Source organism: Marmota marmota, unplaced genomic scaffold (genome assembly GCF_001458135.2).
Source record: "Marmota marmota marmota unplaced genomic scaffold, marMar, whole genome shotgun sequence".
NCBI classification, from domain to species: domain Eukaryota; kingdom Metazoa; phylum Chordata; class Mammalia; order Rodentia; family Sciuridae; genus Marmota; species Marmota marmota.
The window spans coordinates 7,758,964-7,773,468 of NW_025999962.1; the positions used below are offsets into that span (position 1 = coordinate 7,758,964).

At 60.6% G+C, this 14,505-nt stretch overlaps 1 protein-coding gene across 1 annotated transcript in view; it reads right to left on the reverse strand.

The window, feature by feature from the left end:
* Cacna1i (calcium voltage-gated channel subunit alpha1 I) overlaps positions 1–14,505 on the reverse strand; it is a gene marked incomplete at both ends in the record, with an annotated part of 82,331 nt that overhangs the window by 53,431 nt on the left and 14,395 nt on the right. Inside the window, 2 exon segments of the mRNA XM_048802981.1 lie at positions 11,135–11,268; positions 11,666–11,778. Coding sequence (XP_048658938.1) covers positions 11,135–11,268; positions 11,666–11,778 — 247 coding nt within the window.

Genomic DNA, 14,505 nt, shown 5'->3' on the forward strand with positions numbered 1-14,505 from the left:
CCCCGGAGGCCACAGCCCTGGCTGGAGCCGAGCCCACCGTCACCCGCCCAGTGTGTAACTTTGCTGGGGGCTGGGAGGGGCTCCCCAACCCCAAGGGCCAAGTCCCTCACTCCTGTGTCCCAGAGCCTCCCTCGGAAGCACACCTGCGCAGCCCTAGGCTTGCTCCCTGCCCCACGAAATCTTAGGAAAAAAACACCTGGAGGCTTGGTCAGGGGTGGTGGATTGAAAAGCAAGTGCCCTGCCTGGGTCACACCACGCCCCCCTGGACCAGGAAGGGGCCCGGCTACAACACAGCCAGACTCTACCCAGGCAACCAGGACTCCTGCGCACGTCCGCCCCACACGGCGGGGACAGTGGACTCTCAGTTAAACTCAGCTGCAGACCACTCCCGGTCCCAGGTAGGTGAGGGACCAGGAGGCCCGGCGCCATTCAGGCCTCTCTGAGAACTCCTGTTCTCTGGCTTTCCCAGCTTCTCCAAATCAAGGGACAGTGAGAAGGGCCTGGCCCTAAGCTCCTGAGGTCAACTGCCCAGTTTTAACTTTGGGGTCTGAACTCACAGTTGGAGGAAACCTAGGGGCACTCATGAGACTCAGGAGCTCTTGGCCACTGTCTGGGCAACCCCCTGCATCACCCCCACCCCCAAGGGGAACTGAAGCCGTCACCCTTTAGGAGGGCACTGGAGACGCCCAAGGCCTGAGTCTGCACAGGTGGGGGGGCAGCCCTGGAACTACAGAGTGGCCCCGCCCCCTCCCTGCACCGGGTCTGCAGGTGGGGAACCTTTCATGCTCCCCTCAGACTACATCACTGCAGCCCTCAGGGTCCCCCAGGAAAGGCCACCAAGGGAAATTTCTTTAGAATTCAGTGTGGAGATCTTAGCGCTGAGCTTCCCAGTGGCCACACCAAAAGGGGAAATGTGAGGTCACAGAGGTCTTGGCAGCATGAAGGACCTCGACACTGGATCCTTCCAGGGGATCCGTTTGCCTAGCTCTCTCCTACGTCCTGTCTCCTGACTGGGGCTAGGCTGCAGTGTGTCCTGCCGGGGAGTGAGACAGGGCACAAATGCGCTCAGGGACTAAGAAGCAGCAGTGTGCGCACCGCGTGGCTACGGTTCTCGTTCTCGGAGGGGAAGAGGACAGGGAGAGACCGTTGGACAAGGGTGGCAAGAGAGAAGCAGACAGTGCTGCTCCCCTATTCTGAATGGCCCCTCACTGCCCTCCGAACAGTCCTGGGTGCTGACCACAGCCCTCCAGACCTCCCCAACCCTGCTCCTGCCCCAGGCTCCGGCTGCTGGGCGGAGCCAGCCAAGCATCCCGCACAGCCTCCTCCAGCCCCATCCAAGGGACTGGGCCTTTCCCCTGGCCCCCAACCTCCTCCAGGGCTGCCTCCTCCATGGGGGAGGGGGGACAACCATGAGCAGGTCACCAGGGTGTGAGCAGCCCAGCACCATCCAGTCCAGGAGCCTAGGAGGCAGAGGCTAGGGCCACATTCACTGGCTGGAGGGACAGGACAGGGGACAGCTCCAATAGAGCTGGAGAAAGTCCTCAGGACTGAGGCAGGAGGTGGGCACCATCCTGGGGCATGGGGTGAGGGGACATGGGACAGCTGCCCCTGGGCTCCCTGCATGTCTGCCACCTGCAGACCTGACCACCCCAGGACCACCTGGTGCCGGGCACCCAGTAGGCCCTCAGGGAATCAGTTCATCCAGCACAAATAACACCTCCCATGTTTTGCAAAGGCCACGGGGGTTGGGGGGGAAGCACTCCTCTCCCCCACAGTGTCCTGAGGACAGTTGGAGCACCGTGGGCACTGGGTCCCACCCCTACTCCAAGAGACCAGGGGAGGAAGGGCCACCAGGGTGAGTAACCAGCAGGCTGACTCCCCTCAGGCCCTGAGAAGACATCAGTTTCGGGAGTGAGAAATTAATCCCTAATTACACAGTTACTTTATCACGCAGCTTCGGTGCTAAAAGTCTAGAAAAAAAAAAATCAACAAAACCCCCACCACCTCCTGCCAGTTCCCTGGCGCCTAATTAGGTAAGTAATTTTGCCTTAAAGTGAGCACTTCTGTCCTGAAATCACCCAGGGGAAGAGTGGCTGTCATGGAGGGTGTGGCCCTGCTGGGGTCCAGGACGGTGACATCAGTTCCTAGGGCACCCTCCCCCAGCCCCCAGCCCTGGCTCCCAGGAGGCCCAGCGACCAGCAGATGGCATCCCTCTGGTCCCGCCACCAGGACGGGCCCAGGATGGGCAGGTGGCCCCAGGTGGGCCCTGAGAGCAGCCCAGCCCTTGAGGGGAGGCTTCAGGAAGAGGCGCCCTACCTGACCACGCCACCCTCGGGAGCTGGGGGGCTCCAAGGGCTGCCTTGTCTCAGTGGTAGCCTGAGCCATGTCCCAGCACAACAGAAGTCTGAGGAGGCGCCCAGGAGAGGCCTGACCACTTGGCCAGCAGCCCCACCCCCACCCCCACCCAGCTCGGCCCAGATATGGGAGCCAGGATCTCTTGGAGCCCAGGTTTCTATCCCTTGCAGCTCAGTTCTGGCGGGTTTAGGAGGTTTCCTGAGCACTCACTATCTGGCAGGCGCTCCGCACGCCTTGCCTTGGGCAATCCCCCCACAGTCCAACGGTGGCCCCGACTGTAGGTGAGGAAACTGAGGCTCAGAAAGAGCCCAGGTGGGGAGGTGGGGAACCTGGGTCCCTGTGTGATCTACTCCCTCATCAGCCCAGGAGCAGGCCAGCTGCCTTCTGGCTCACGAGCACCCCCAGGGCTGGTGGGGGGCAGGGGGGAAGCACAACACCCAGCAGCACCCAGAACAGTCCTGGTCCTGGAGGCAGTGCCGTCCAGTGGTTAGGGCCCGGAGCCGGCTCGGATCCCAGCTGGCTGCTGGTACACCTGTGACCCTGGGCAAGTCACTCCACAGCCTAGCACGAGGAGAGCAAGAGTGTTCGTTAGTAAACGAAGTCTGGTGTGTCGCACAGCCCACACTTGTCCACAGACCACTGCTTAAGGCCTCTCGGGGTCCCCCACCTGCGGAGGAAAGCCCAGGCAGTATTCTGACCTCGTCCCAGCACTGCCCACCCCTTGCCCTGCATTCCAGGGACACCAGGCCGTCTCAGTGGCGGACACTCCACAGTCGCCGGCCCCTCTCCCTGGGGGCTCCAGACCCCGCCCCCTGGCGCACCTGAGCTCTGCCTTGGGTCCCTCTGTGCCTCTGCTGGGGCACCTGGGCTCCAAGGTGTGTTCTGCACACGTCCCTGTTCCTTGGGACACCTCAGAGTTCCACTGTGTCCCCAATGCTGAGCCCAGGGAGCGTCCCTGTGTGAGCTTGTCAAATAACTTGAGGACAAGATCAGCAAAACAATCTAGGCTCTGACGAGCAGCGACAGGAGATGACTGAGATCCAACATCTTTCCAGGAAAAAACCCCTCCCCTCCCCGGGGAGGATTTCTGTGTGTTGCCGATAAAAATAGGGTGCTTCCTCTATTTTCCAAGGGCCCACGGGGGCTTTCTTAAGATGTCATTGAAGCTGTAGCTGAGGGAGAGCTGAGGGCCTCGAAACTGCGGATCATCTGTCAGGAGGCGATGACTCAGACCTGTGCCGGCTGACAACTAGACCACGGCCTGGGATGGCATCTTGGCAGCCAGCACATAGTAGGTGCTCAGTGCAGAGAGGAAGGAAGGACACGATGAAGGGAATTAGGGAGTAGGCCCTAACCCTTGACCTTGACCAGCACCTTAGCATTCACAGCGGGCCGTCTCACCCAAAACTCATATGTTGCAATCCTGACCCCCAAGGGCATGACCTTAGACAGTGGGGCTTCATGAGTGACATTGGCAAAGGAAGCTGGTTTGCCGGTTCCTCCTGCGAGACTCAGCAAGAAGATGTGTCTGTGAGGCAGTGGGCCCTCGCTGGACACCAAACTCGCCTGCACTTGACCCTGGACTTCTTAGGCTCCAGAACTGTGAGAAATACATTTCTGCTGTTTATAAGCCACCCCGTTTATGGTATTTTGTTATAGCAGCATGAATGGACTAGCACACTCCTACACCCTCATGAATCCTATGAGACCAGTTCAGAGGTTATTAAGTTCTCTTGACTGACAAGGAAACTCTTGCTCTGAAACCAAGTTAGAGCAGGTTCAGAGTTGAGAGGGCACATGGAAGAGAGCCTTCAGCTGGCCACAGGTCTCAGGGAGCCACTTAGCTCTAGGAACCCTAGGGGCAGGAGAACCTGGACCCTTCCCTAGAAGCCTCTGCAAGTGCTATACTCCAGTAACTTAGCTCTGAGTGGAGCTGCCCAGTTAAATCTGAACTTCATATAAACAGTGAATTTTTTTTATGCATGTCTCCAGTAAGCCCCATGATGCGTGTCCCCATGGAAGTTAGCCTCAGGGCCCCCCACACCATACCAGGTGGGCTCAGCCTCTGGGAATCCAACAGCAGGGGTGGGGGCACCTGAGGCTCTCCCACAGCTTGGGGACTTTCCTCACAACCGTCTGAGGTTTGGTGAGGTTTCCTATGTCCTCAGAGGCTGACCAACTAGAATCCCAGATCTGGCCCAAATGGGCTGGGTGACCTGAGGCAGGCTACTAACCTCTCTGAGCCTCCACTTCATTGGCAAAGTGGGTTTAACAACCCTGACCACTAGGGGTCATGAGACTGTCCTGCTCCCATGGCTACAGAAAACCCAGCCGGGTCAGACAAGTCAGCTCCTGCCAAACCAGGCAAGCACCGCGCCCCCCTTCTGCCCTGGGAAGGGACCGGACCTGGGATTTCCCAGCTCCCTTCTGGCTCTCAGGCCACCTGGCATGGGTGGGGCTGACCTCACACCCTGTGGGAGATGGGCCTTGACCTAAGCCTGGCCAATCAGAGCTCGCCTGCACCCCAGCCCAACCTGATTGGCTCAGGGATGAGCACGTGCCAGGCCCTCCATGGGCGCCAATGAGGCGCAGTTCCAGGCCCCGTGGAATGGCTGGGAAATGGAAAGAGTCTTTCTGAGCCACGGGGAGTAGGCTGTGAGCCCAGGGCCACCTGCCCTCACCCTGCTTTGGAGGAAGAAGCTGCAGCAGTGGCAGTCAGCATGGGACGGGCACAGAGGTGGGAGGGGGCGCAGGGTTGGCACACCCTTCAGGATTCTGGAGCAAGCTGGTCCTGAAGCCAGAGACTTTGTGACTTTCTCCTGCATCCCCCACGGTGGCTTCCATCCTGTTTCCATGGAAACGGGCCTGCACAGTGACCATCACCCTCTCCAGCCTTGCCCTCCATGCAAATGAGAAAACACTCGCACTCAGATTCCCACTGGAACCTTCCAAGGTCCACGCCCACCCAAGGCAGCTCAGCCTAACAACAACGGCCCGGTTGGGACACCTGGTGGCTCTGGACACCTGCCACAGTTCAATCCCAGACACGACTGACAGGTAGGAAACCACCGTAGCCTGGAGCTGCCCCCAACCTCCTGGACCTGGGCTAGGCCCTGGGACCCCAAGACCATAGTTAGCCTCAGCCCCCCCCCCAGAGGGTAGGCACGGCTGTGAAATCCGGGAAAGATCAGGGTGCAAAGTTAATGACGGGGCCAGCAGGGTGCCTGTGCCTTTGACACCCGGGTGCTTCCCAGACCCATGGGTAGGGCACACAGAGCCACAATGGGGGTGGGCCAGCACCAGAAGCTTCTGGAAACAGCCCATGAGGACCCTCTTACCCTTGACCACGACTGGCCCCCGTAAAGCTTGCATTCATTGGTATCTGGCCTTAGATTTCTCAGCAGAGCACTGGCCCTGCCCGGCCAGCCCCGCAGAGCTCCAGCAGCTCGGCTGACCAGAGGGGGCATGAAGAAACCGGGGCCTGGAGAGGCACATGGATGCTGGGAGTTGTGCCTTGTCCCCTCCTCCCATCTGGCCCGACCCCAGGGAAGAGTAGCCAAGTCCGGTGATGCGTCCTGCTTGCCCAGCTCCCTGCAGCTCCGGATGGCCATGAGACCCAGTTCTGGCCAAGTGTGCTGGGAGGGGGGGTGGGGGGCTCCGGGAAGGAAGATGGTTTTCCTGATCCAAGTGGACAGGCCCGGCTGGCGTAGCCCTGACTCTCTCCCTGCCTCCAACTCAGACCTGACACCCACGGCTTCAGCCACTGCCTTGTGACCCTGAAAGAGAGGGCCGCAAAACCACAAGGGTGTCAGGCCCCACATCCCTGAGCGATGCCAACAACCGCCGACCCCAGCACTTGGAGCTGTGTCAGAAAAATAACAGGATTTGTTGAGCATGCTGGTCGGGTCTTCTATTACTTGCAGCCAAACGCATCCCTGACGGACGCTCCCAGCAAATTACACATCCCAGGACCCATCCCACGGCGGAGCCCAGCTCCCCAGGCTCATCGCCTAGCTCTGCCCCTTCAGTCTGTGTCCTGGGGCAAGACACTCCCTGTCAGGTGCCTCATCGGTAAAGTGGGAAGGGCCACAGCCCCTCCCTCACAGAGCCCATCTGCCATTCAAGGATGGTGCAGGGCATCGCCCGAGAGCACTCAGCAAACAGGGGATGTGCTTCGTCTTAGTCACAGCCCTGGACAATGCCTAAGAGGATTCCATTTCCTTTGCTTTTTAAAGTCCCACTGATGGATACTCTGGACAAAGGGAACTCTCAGCAGCAACCGCGGAGGGGACGGAGGGGACACGCCTTCCTGGTCTTTTCAGAAAGCTCTAGTCGGGGGCTGGAGAATGATTCTTATTGACTTTCTGCTTCCCACAAGCCTGTCAGGGTCAGACTGGGAGGCGGAGAGATGCTTCCAGAGCAGAACTGAGCGACTGATGTCACTGCCGTCTTCATTAACATTACTCATGGCCACAGGAGGCCCCGCTGTGCCGCTCACAGAGTGCGAAGGAGGGCTAACGGGAGGGTCAAACAAGACCTCGCTGTGGACTTCACCCACGGCTGCAGAGGCCAGGCCACATTTTGGCTTTGGGTTTTGGTTTTGAGCTTTCTTTGTTTGTTTGTTTTTATTTTGTGGTTGTTTGTACTGGGGATCGAACCCAGGGTTGCTTGACCACGGAGCCACATCCTCAGCCCTTCTTATTTTTTTTATTTTGAGACACAGTTTCACTAAGTTGTTAAGGGTCTTGCTAAGTTGCTAAAGGCTGGCCTCAAACTTGTCATCCTCCTGCCTCAGCCTCCCGAGACACTGGGATTACAAATGTGTGCCACCACACCTGGCCCGTGTCATGTTTTTGGTAGAAGAGGAGGAAGAATGGCCAGCATGATACGCCAGGGGAGGCATGTAGACAGAGAGTATCTCAAGTTCAACAAGAACACAGTTGAATATTTCATGATCTACTAATGTACCAAGGCAGGGAAGTGCAGCTGAAGGCTGAACCAGCAAGGGGTTCAGCTACCCCTGAAGAGCAGTGAGCCCGGGGCTCTGCCGTGCCCTGGGTGAGGGCGAGGAGTCGGGGGCTCGCTGTCCCGGGCTGGATGGAGGGCTCTGGAGGTCATCGTGAGATAGAAGTAACAGCCGCAAATGCAAAGTTCGCTTTCAGATTTTTTAAAGATCACCTGCTTGGGGCTGGGGCTGGGGCTCAGCGGCAGAGCGCTCGCCTTGTATGTGCGAGACCCTGGGTTCGACCCTCAGCACCACATAAAAAAATAAATGAATAAAATAAAGGTATAAAAAAAAGCTTTAAAAAGTATTTTTAAAAAATCACCTGCTTTTAGTCCCAGGGTGGGAGAGACCTGGCATGGAGGGGTCAGGGGCACGGCCACCCACACGTCACCACAGTCCTACAGTCTCTGGGGCGGGGAAACCCACTGTCTCCATCCCAGGAGGGGCCACTGCCCTGGGAGGTTGGGGTGCGGCTCCCCAGCCACGGGCTGAGACCCTGAGGCCCATCCAGCAGGAGAGGCCTCTGGGAGGCTGACCTTGGGCAGGTGGCGGGAGAGCTGGGGACACTTCATCTGGAAGGGAGGACTGGGGGGGCACAGGAACCACCTTCAACTTCTGAAGGACAGCAGGGGCCCTCAGTGACACCCCTCCCCGCAGCCACCTGCCTCTGGCCTCCAACAACCTGTGCTTCCTCAACACCCCTCAGACCTCTCCACATGCTGCCCCTGGGCCTGAGAGGCCATCTTCATCCCCCACCCCACCCCCACCCCCGCCGCCTCGGGCTCCTCCCTCTCTGTCCTGCTGTGCGCCTAGTGGCCCTCTAAGCTTCTCTGCAACCATGGGGCCCGAGGTCAGCATCTGCCTGTGAGCTGCCTTGCACCTGGTTTCTAACCCTGAGCTCACCGAGGGTGTCCTCAGGTCCCCACTGCCCAGCTCAAGACTGGCATGTAGTAAGTGCTCACAAAACGCTGACCTCCTGAGTGACGGGCACCATGGGCGGGAGCCACAGGAAGAGGAACTCCAGCTCAGTGAGAGAAGGAACGTTCTAGCACATTGGCCGTCCTGCCTGGAGACTGGCAGCGTGCACTGAGAGGGGCTGGCCTCCCGACACCTGCTGGGCAGTCACACTGGAGGTGGAGGGGAGCCTGTGACCCCTGAGGAAATTTCCAGCCCAGAAGTCCTGTGTCACCCGCCATAGCCCAAAGAAGGAGCCAGTCATTTGGGGGAGGGGAGGGGCAGGAAGGGAGGGACACCCTTGGGATGTCAAGCCTGTTACTCTGGAAACGGAACATTTATAGCACCAAGGACTTTGGGGGCTGGGCGGACAGCTCTGGGGACGTGGGAACAGGTGGGGCAGGACAAGGGGCTGGGCTCTGGAGTGACGGTGTGACTCCTTCCTGCCTCCTCCCCATGCTGGGCTCAGGGGCTCAGGAGGCCTCTGGGGACAGGGGCAGTTCTGGTTGGCCTGAGTCCCCGGTATCCAGCCCAGGCCCGGGCACATGCTCACTCCTGACTCTAGGAGAAGCCTCTGCTGCACCCGGTGCCAGCCAGGACCAGCTTCGCCATCTGTGGGGACCGAGGCAGAGTGAAAACCCAGGGCCTTGGCCATAAAATAAGAATATGAACGCAAGCCAGCCCCCCCAGCCTCCCTGGCCCCTGCAGTCGGGGACCCCACCCCAGCCTTAGGAGCAGGCAGCAGGGAATCACTAAGCAACAGCAGAGAAGTTCAAGTTCAAGGGCAGGGGGCGGAGCTTGTGGGGGATCAAGGGTGGAGCCAGCAACACAGATGACTTCAGGACGGGGGTGAGGGAAACTGTCCTCAACTGGATGGGAGGCGAAGGGAGGGCGGTCCCTCTGTGATGTCATTTTGGAGTGAACCTCACCAGACCCATCTGCGGACTATTTAATTATCCCGGGAACATACCTGTGATTCACTGTTTCCTGTTAATTAAAGGTCTCAGTGCTGTGAGGTCACATGCTCACTTGTAGATGGTCACCCGGCAGAGACCCATGCATGGTTCCTGCCCAACATGAAAGACCTCGTGGTGACCACAGGTCGTGGTTCGCTCCGGGCAGGTCCTTAGCTGCCTTTGATTCTTGGCCGGCCCTGGGCCGGGTTCTCTCTGTTATGTCCGCTTTTCTGTTTCTGGGGGTGACCGGCCAGCCGCTTCCCTCCCTAACGAGCTGAATCCGTTTGTGAGGGGTGTGCACGCTAAGATCTGGTGGGGGGGGTGTCATTTCTTTTAACTTTTGGAAATGATGCTTTGACACAAAGCTACTTCCAGAATCAGGGCAGACGCAGGAGCCTCGTGAGGGCCCCAGAGAAGACCTGGGTGGACATCGCATCCTCAGAACAGGGACAGACACAGGCTGTTCTGGAAACACAGAACCCAGGGACAGAAGGCTCCTGGGGAGTGACAGGGAGGAGTCCCTGGGGGTGGCGGCCGGGGGAGAGAAAGGGCCTCATCCCCCAAGATGGGAGAGAGGTGGGGAGAAGACGGAGGGGGACATGTCCAGCTGGTGGGGATCAGAGAAGGAAAGCGGAGAGAACCCGGCAATGGCCAAAGGAGAAGGGCGGGCACTTTGTTCTGAGCTGAAGGAGCAAAGGCCTGACTCCCCGAGATGGAGCGGGGACCCCATGGGCCCCATGGGGGGGGGAAGCCCGTCATCCTCCAAGAAAGAGGCTCGGCACCCCCGGCTCACCCACTGAGCCCTGGTGGCCACGGCACGGCGACATGTGTCCACCCGAGGGACAAAACCCACACTCGGACTGAGCAGACACACAAACCACCCTCCCACTCGGGACAGAGGGACAGGTGGACGGGCAAGACTGCAAAATGACACTCCAATCCCCGTTTCTTTGAAGAACTACTTAAGGATGTCCTCCAGGCAGACCAAAATGAGAGCCAGCAGGGAGCTGGACAAGGGTGACAGGGAGAGCCGTGTCCATCCTCCAGAGTGTCACATCCCAGCCTGTCCCAGGTGGGCGGGGCCTCCATGCCCTTCCTCCCGCAGCACAGGCAGATGGCAGTGAGCTCGCCCACGGCCCCTCGCTCCCACCGTCCCCACCGTCCCCACTGTCCCCACGTCCCCCTGCTGCCACGCTGACCCAGGACTGGGCACGGTGGGCCTGCTCGTCCTTCAGCCTGGGGCGTCCCCTCGTCAGGGGAGCACTCGACCTGAGTCCCCCGCGGGCTCCGTCGGGCTCCCTGCCCTGGTGGGAGGACACAGCCGCTGGAGCCTGTCCCTCACCCCAGCACCTGGCCCAGGAAGGCCCTCTGCACCCCCAGCTTCTGTGCTTCTGTGGATGGACAGGCCCCGAGAGCAGGACGGCTCCAGCTGGCTCCGGGACACTCAGACCGGCCACGCTGTGACCTGGCCTCTCTAACTGTGGCCCCGGGCTGGCCTCGAACTCCCTGCCTCCTGCCTGGTGGAAGTGACCAGAGTTGGGGGCAGATGGCACCTGAGTCTGCCCTCCGCCTAGACTCACAAGGACGAGGACAACAATGACAACAGTGACAATGGCGGTGCTCACTGGAGCTCGTTTGGCAGCTGCTGCTTTACCCCATTTCACGGAGGAGCAAATAGGGGCTGGGAAGTGACTTCAACAGGCCCATCCCTGCGGCGACGCAGGGGACACCGGACCTGCCCAGGTCCTCCCACCCAGGCCAACGAGGCTCCGCTCTGCTAGCCCGGCCCCGGGCCCCTGCCCCCAGCCTCACCGAGGGCCCCAAGGGCATCCGAGTGACCCCTGGCTGCCCGCTCACAACCTACCCTGCCATGACGATGAAGAAATCCAGGCGGTTCCAGGTGTCCCCGAGGTAGCACTTCTTGCCGAAAATGCCCAGGGCCACCATCTTGAGCACCATCTCCATGGCGAAGAAGATGAAGATGAAGTCATCAAAGACCTGTGGCAGGAGGAGGACACCAAGGACAGGGTGGGCTTCAGAGCCAGGCTGCAGGGCTGGGGTGGGGACAAGGTGTGGGTCGGGGACCCCTGGGGACTCCTCGCACAGGAACCGCCCTGGCCCAGTGGAGTCATCCCCCAGACAGGAGGCCCAGAGAGGGGAGTGGACTTGCCCAAGGTCACACAGCCCATCCTTGGTCCCCTTGGCCTGGGGTGATGACGAGGGAGGGTTGGGGGGGAGGGCAAGGGTCTCTCCCATATTCTCCCCAAAATTGCCAAGCGCTGGGTAGACGCTGGCCGTGCACCTTCTCGTCCAGCCCCGCGATGGCCCCCAGCGGCCTGTTTTGCGGGGGAGGCAGCTAACACGGAGAAGGGCAGGGCCCGGCGGCCGGGCTCACCTGCAGGATCTTGCAGCGGTCGGACAGGCAGTCCATGTCGTCGCAGGGCTGGTACATGCCGAGGGTCACGCAGTTGAGCAGGATCACCAGCATGCTCACGCACTCGAACCACGCGCACAGCGGTCAAGGTCAAGGTCAGGGGGGCAGCCTCAGCAGAGCTGCGCCCGCGTGCTGCGGCCCATCCGCCCGCCTGTGCCCATCACACGTGGTCTGCCCCACCGCGGCTCGAGCACCACCCCGCTGCCCTGCAGGGTCCCCTGCCCGCCTCACCCCGGGGCTCCCCAGCTCAGGAAGGGAGGGGGCTCCCCAGAGGTGGCGGCAAGACTGAGGCCAGCTTCCGCACTCTGGCCTCGTCCCCTCCCTGACCCCCCTGGTCTGCCCTGAGCCCAGACCAGCTGGACACCCACCCCTGCACCAAGCCAGGGCCAACAGCACCTAGAGACCCTCTCTCAACTGAGCCCCCAGCAGGGGACAGGGCCTGGGGGCCCCAGCTCTGCCCACCCCAACCCCTGCTCCGCCTTACACACAGTCCACTGTGTCCAGTCCCACCACTCTCAAACCACCTAGTCACAGAAGCTCAGAAGGACCTCAGGGCCTGTGTCTTTACGATCCCCCAATCTGTCATGACACAGAGGAGAAGGCTCAGATCTCAGTCTCCCAACCTGGACTCTCCTGTCTTGACCGAGCCCTAGTTGAAAAAGGGGAACTCAAGGTAAAATGGACTTAAGCCACAGACTGCATGAATGACTGCAGTCGAACTCACAGATGAACTTCCAGAACAGAAAGCCTGACTGCCCTTAGAGGCCACATCTCTCCTTGTCTGCGACAGACCCCACTGTGTGCTGTCTACACAACCCCGATTCCTGCTCCAGAACTGAGCTGCAGAGTGGACAGGAAGACCTTGGTGGTAAGCTGGACAAGGGACCAGGGGACCTGATTTGAACTTCAGCCCTGGCACTGAGGGACTCTGGGGCCTTAGGCATGCCCCTTACCATCCCTGGACCTCTTAGGCTCCCACTGAGGCCCCAAGACTGCCCACGGGGCTGCTCTGGCCCCTCCTCACAGCGAGGGTGAGGGGTCAAAAATACCAGGGAGCTTTTTATTTTTGGTACCTGGAATTGAACCCAGAGGCGCTTAACCACGAGGACACAGAAAAATTGTGCTCTCTAGGCGTGACATGAATTGTAACGCATCTGCCGCCAAATATGACGAGTCACCAACCTCCCGCCCTGCTCAGACCCCTGCTGTCTCCCCCCACACACCTCTGACCTCACCAGTCCCCTGCCGCACCTCAGGGCCTCTGCACACAGTGTCCCTGCCAACTGGAGGTGTGACGTCCCAAGACCCCCCAAGGCTGACTCTCTAACTTCATGCCACCTGCTCTGAGAAGTCCCACCCCTCCTTCAAGTGCCTGCCACACCCCTTCCTCTTTCCTTCCCTCCAGCACTTACCACCCAACTGTGACAGAACCCATGTCCCAGGGGACAGGGACTTTGCATTCACAGCTGTGGCAATAACAGGCATCTAGGAGCAGCCCCCTGTCCCCCTGTCCAACTCCAGTGGAGCCTGTCGGACCCTCAGCCAGACCCCGGCCCCAGTGGGGGAGCCCTCTTGCCCCTTGGGGGAGTGACCTGGTTTCCTTGGGACTTGGCCTTCTGCCGCCTCCCTCCCTGGGAGTCTCTGCCCTGCTCCTTCCTGTCCCCCCACCCACTGCCATCCTCTCTTCCAGCCTGTAATCAATGCAGCCGCTGCCAGGCCCCTCGGGTCTGAGCCTCCCTCGTGGCTTCCTCATTGATTAACTTTTCTGAAGTTCAAACATTCTAATTACCAGCCCACTCCCCTGGCTCTGCCCCGTGCCTGGCGCTCCCTGTCCCCAGCCGCGGCCTCTGTCCTCCTGAGCAGCGTCTCCTGGGGCCTGGGGCCCAGCCCTCCCTACAGGGTCACAGGCCACTTCACAGGCGGGGAAGCCAGGGGCCTCTCCAGGTCCCCAGCTGGACCCCGCGGCCAGGGCTCTCCTCCGTGGCATGTGGCCTGTGTCCTGCCCAGGGCCCGAGCGCCTCACCTGGCCCCGGCACCAGCCTTCTCTCCGGCCTCCACTGGGTCTCTGCCCTCCAATGTCCCCCACAATACCCAGCACCTGCTGTGTCCCCAACACAAAGAGCGTTTTGCTAGTGTCACATCATCAGATCCTCAGGGTCCTGTAATAAGCCCCACTTACAAATCAGGAAACGAAGAGGGGACCCAGCTGCCCAAGGTCACCGCTGGAAGGAGCAGGGCGGAGGCCCAAAGCCAGAGGCTGCTTCTCCCACTGAGCGCGCCCCCCCATCCCCCGCCTGCACCCCGACCCGACCTCGCCCCACAGATCCTGTCCGCGGCCCCGTCGCCCCACTTGGCCCGACGCCCGGGGCTCTGACCTCATGGGCGCCTCCGGGCCCATCTCTCCCGCCGGGCAGCCCTAGCGCCTCGCTGTCCCTGGCCCTCCGCACACTCTCCCGCCCCAGCGACTCCCACTCGCCCCCAACCCTAACCCCATCCCTGGCCCCTCTGCCCCGCCCGAGCTGCAGCTCCCCACCCGCCAGGCCCCTCAGTAACCACGACAACCACGGGCCGGGCACCCCAGGGACGTGACCTTAGCTGCCACCACAATTCACTGGGGACAGATGAGGAAATGGGCCTGGAGGTCTGGTGTGACCTGATCAAGGTCACACAGCAGCCCAGACGGTCACTCAAGCCTGTGGCCCCCACGCAGAGCTGCCCGGGCTGCTTGTCCACCTTGCCCTGCGCTGGGTCCCGGGGCCTTGGCTGCAGGTGCACGGGGCGGGGGCTGTCTCTTATACACA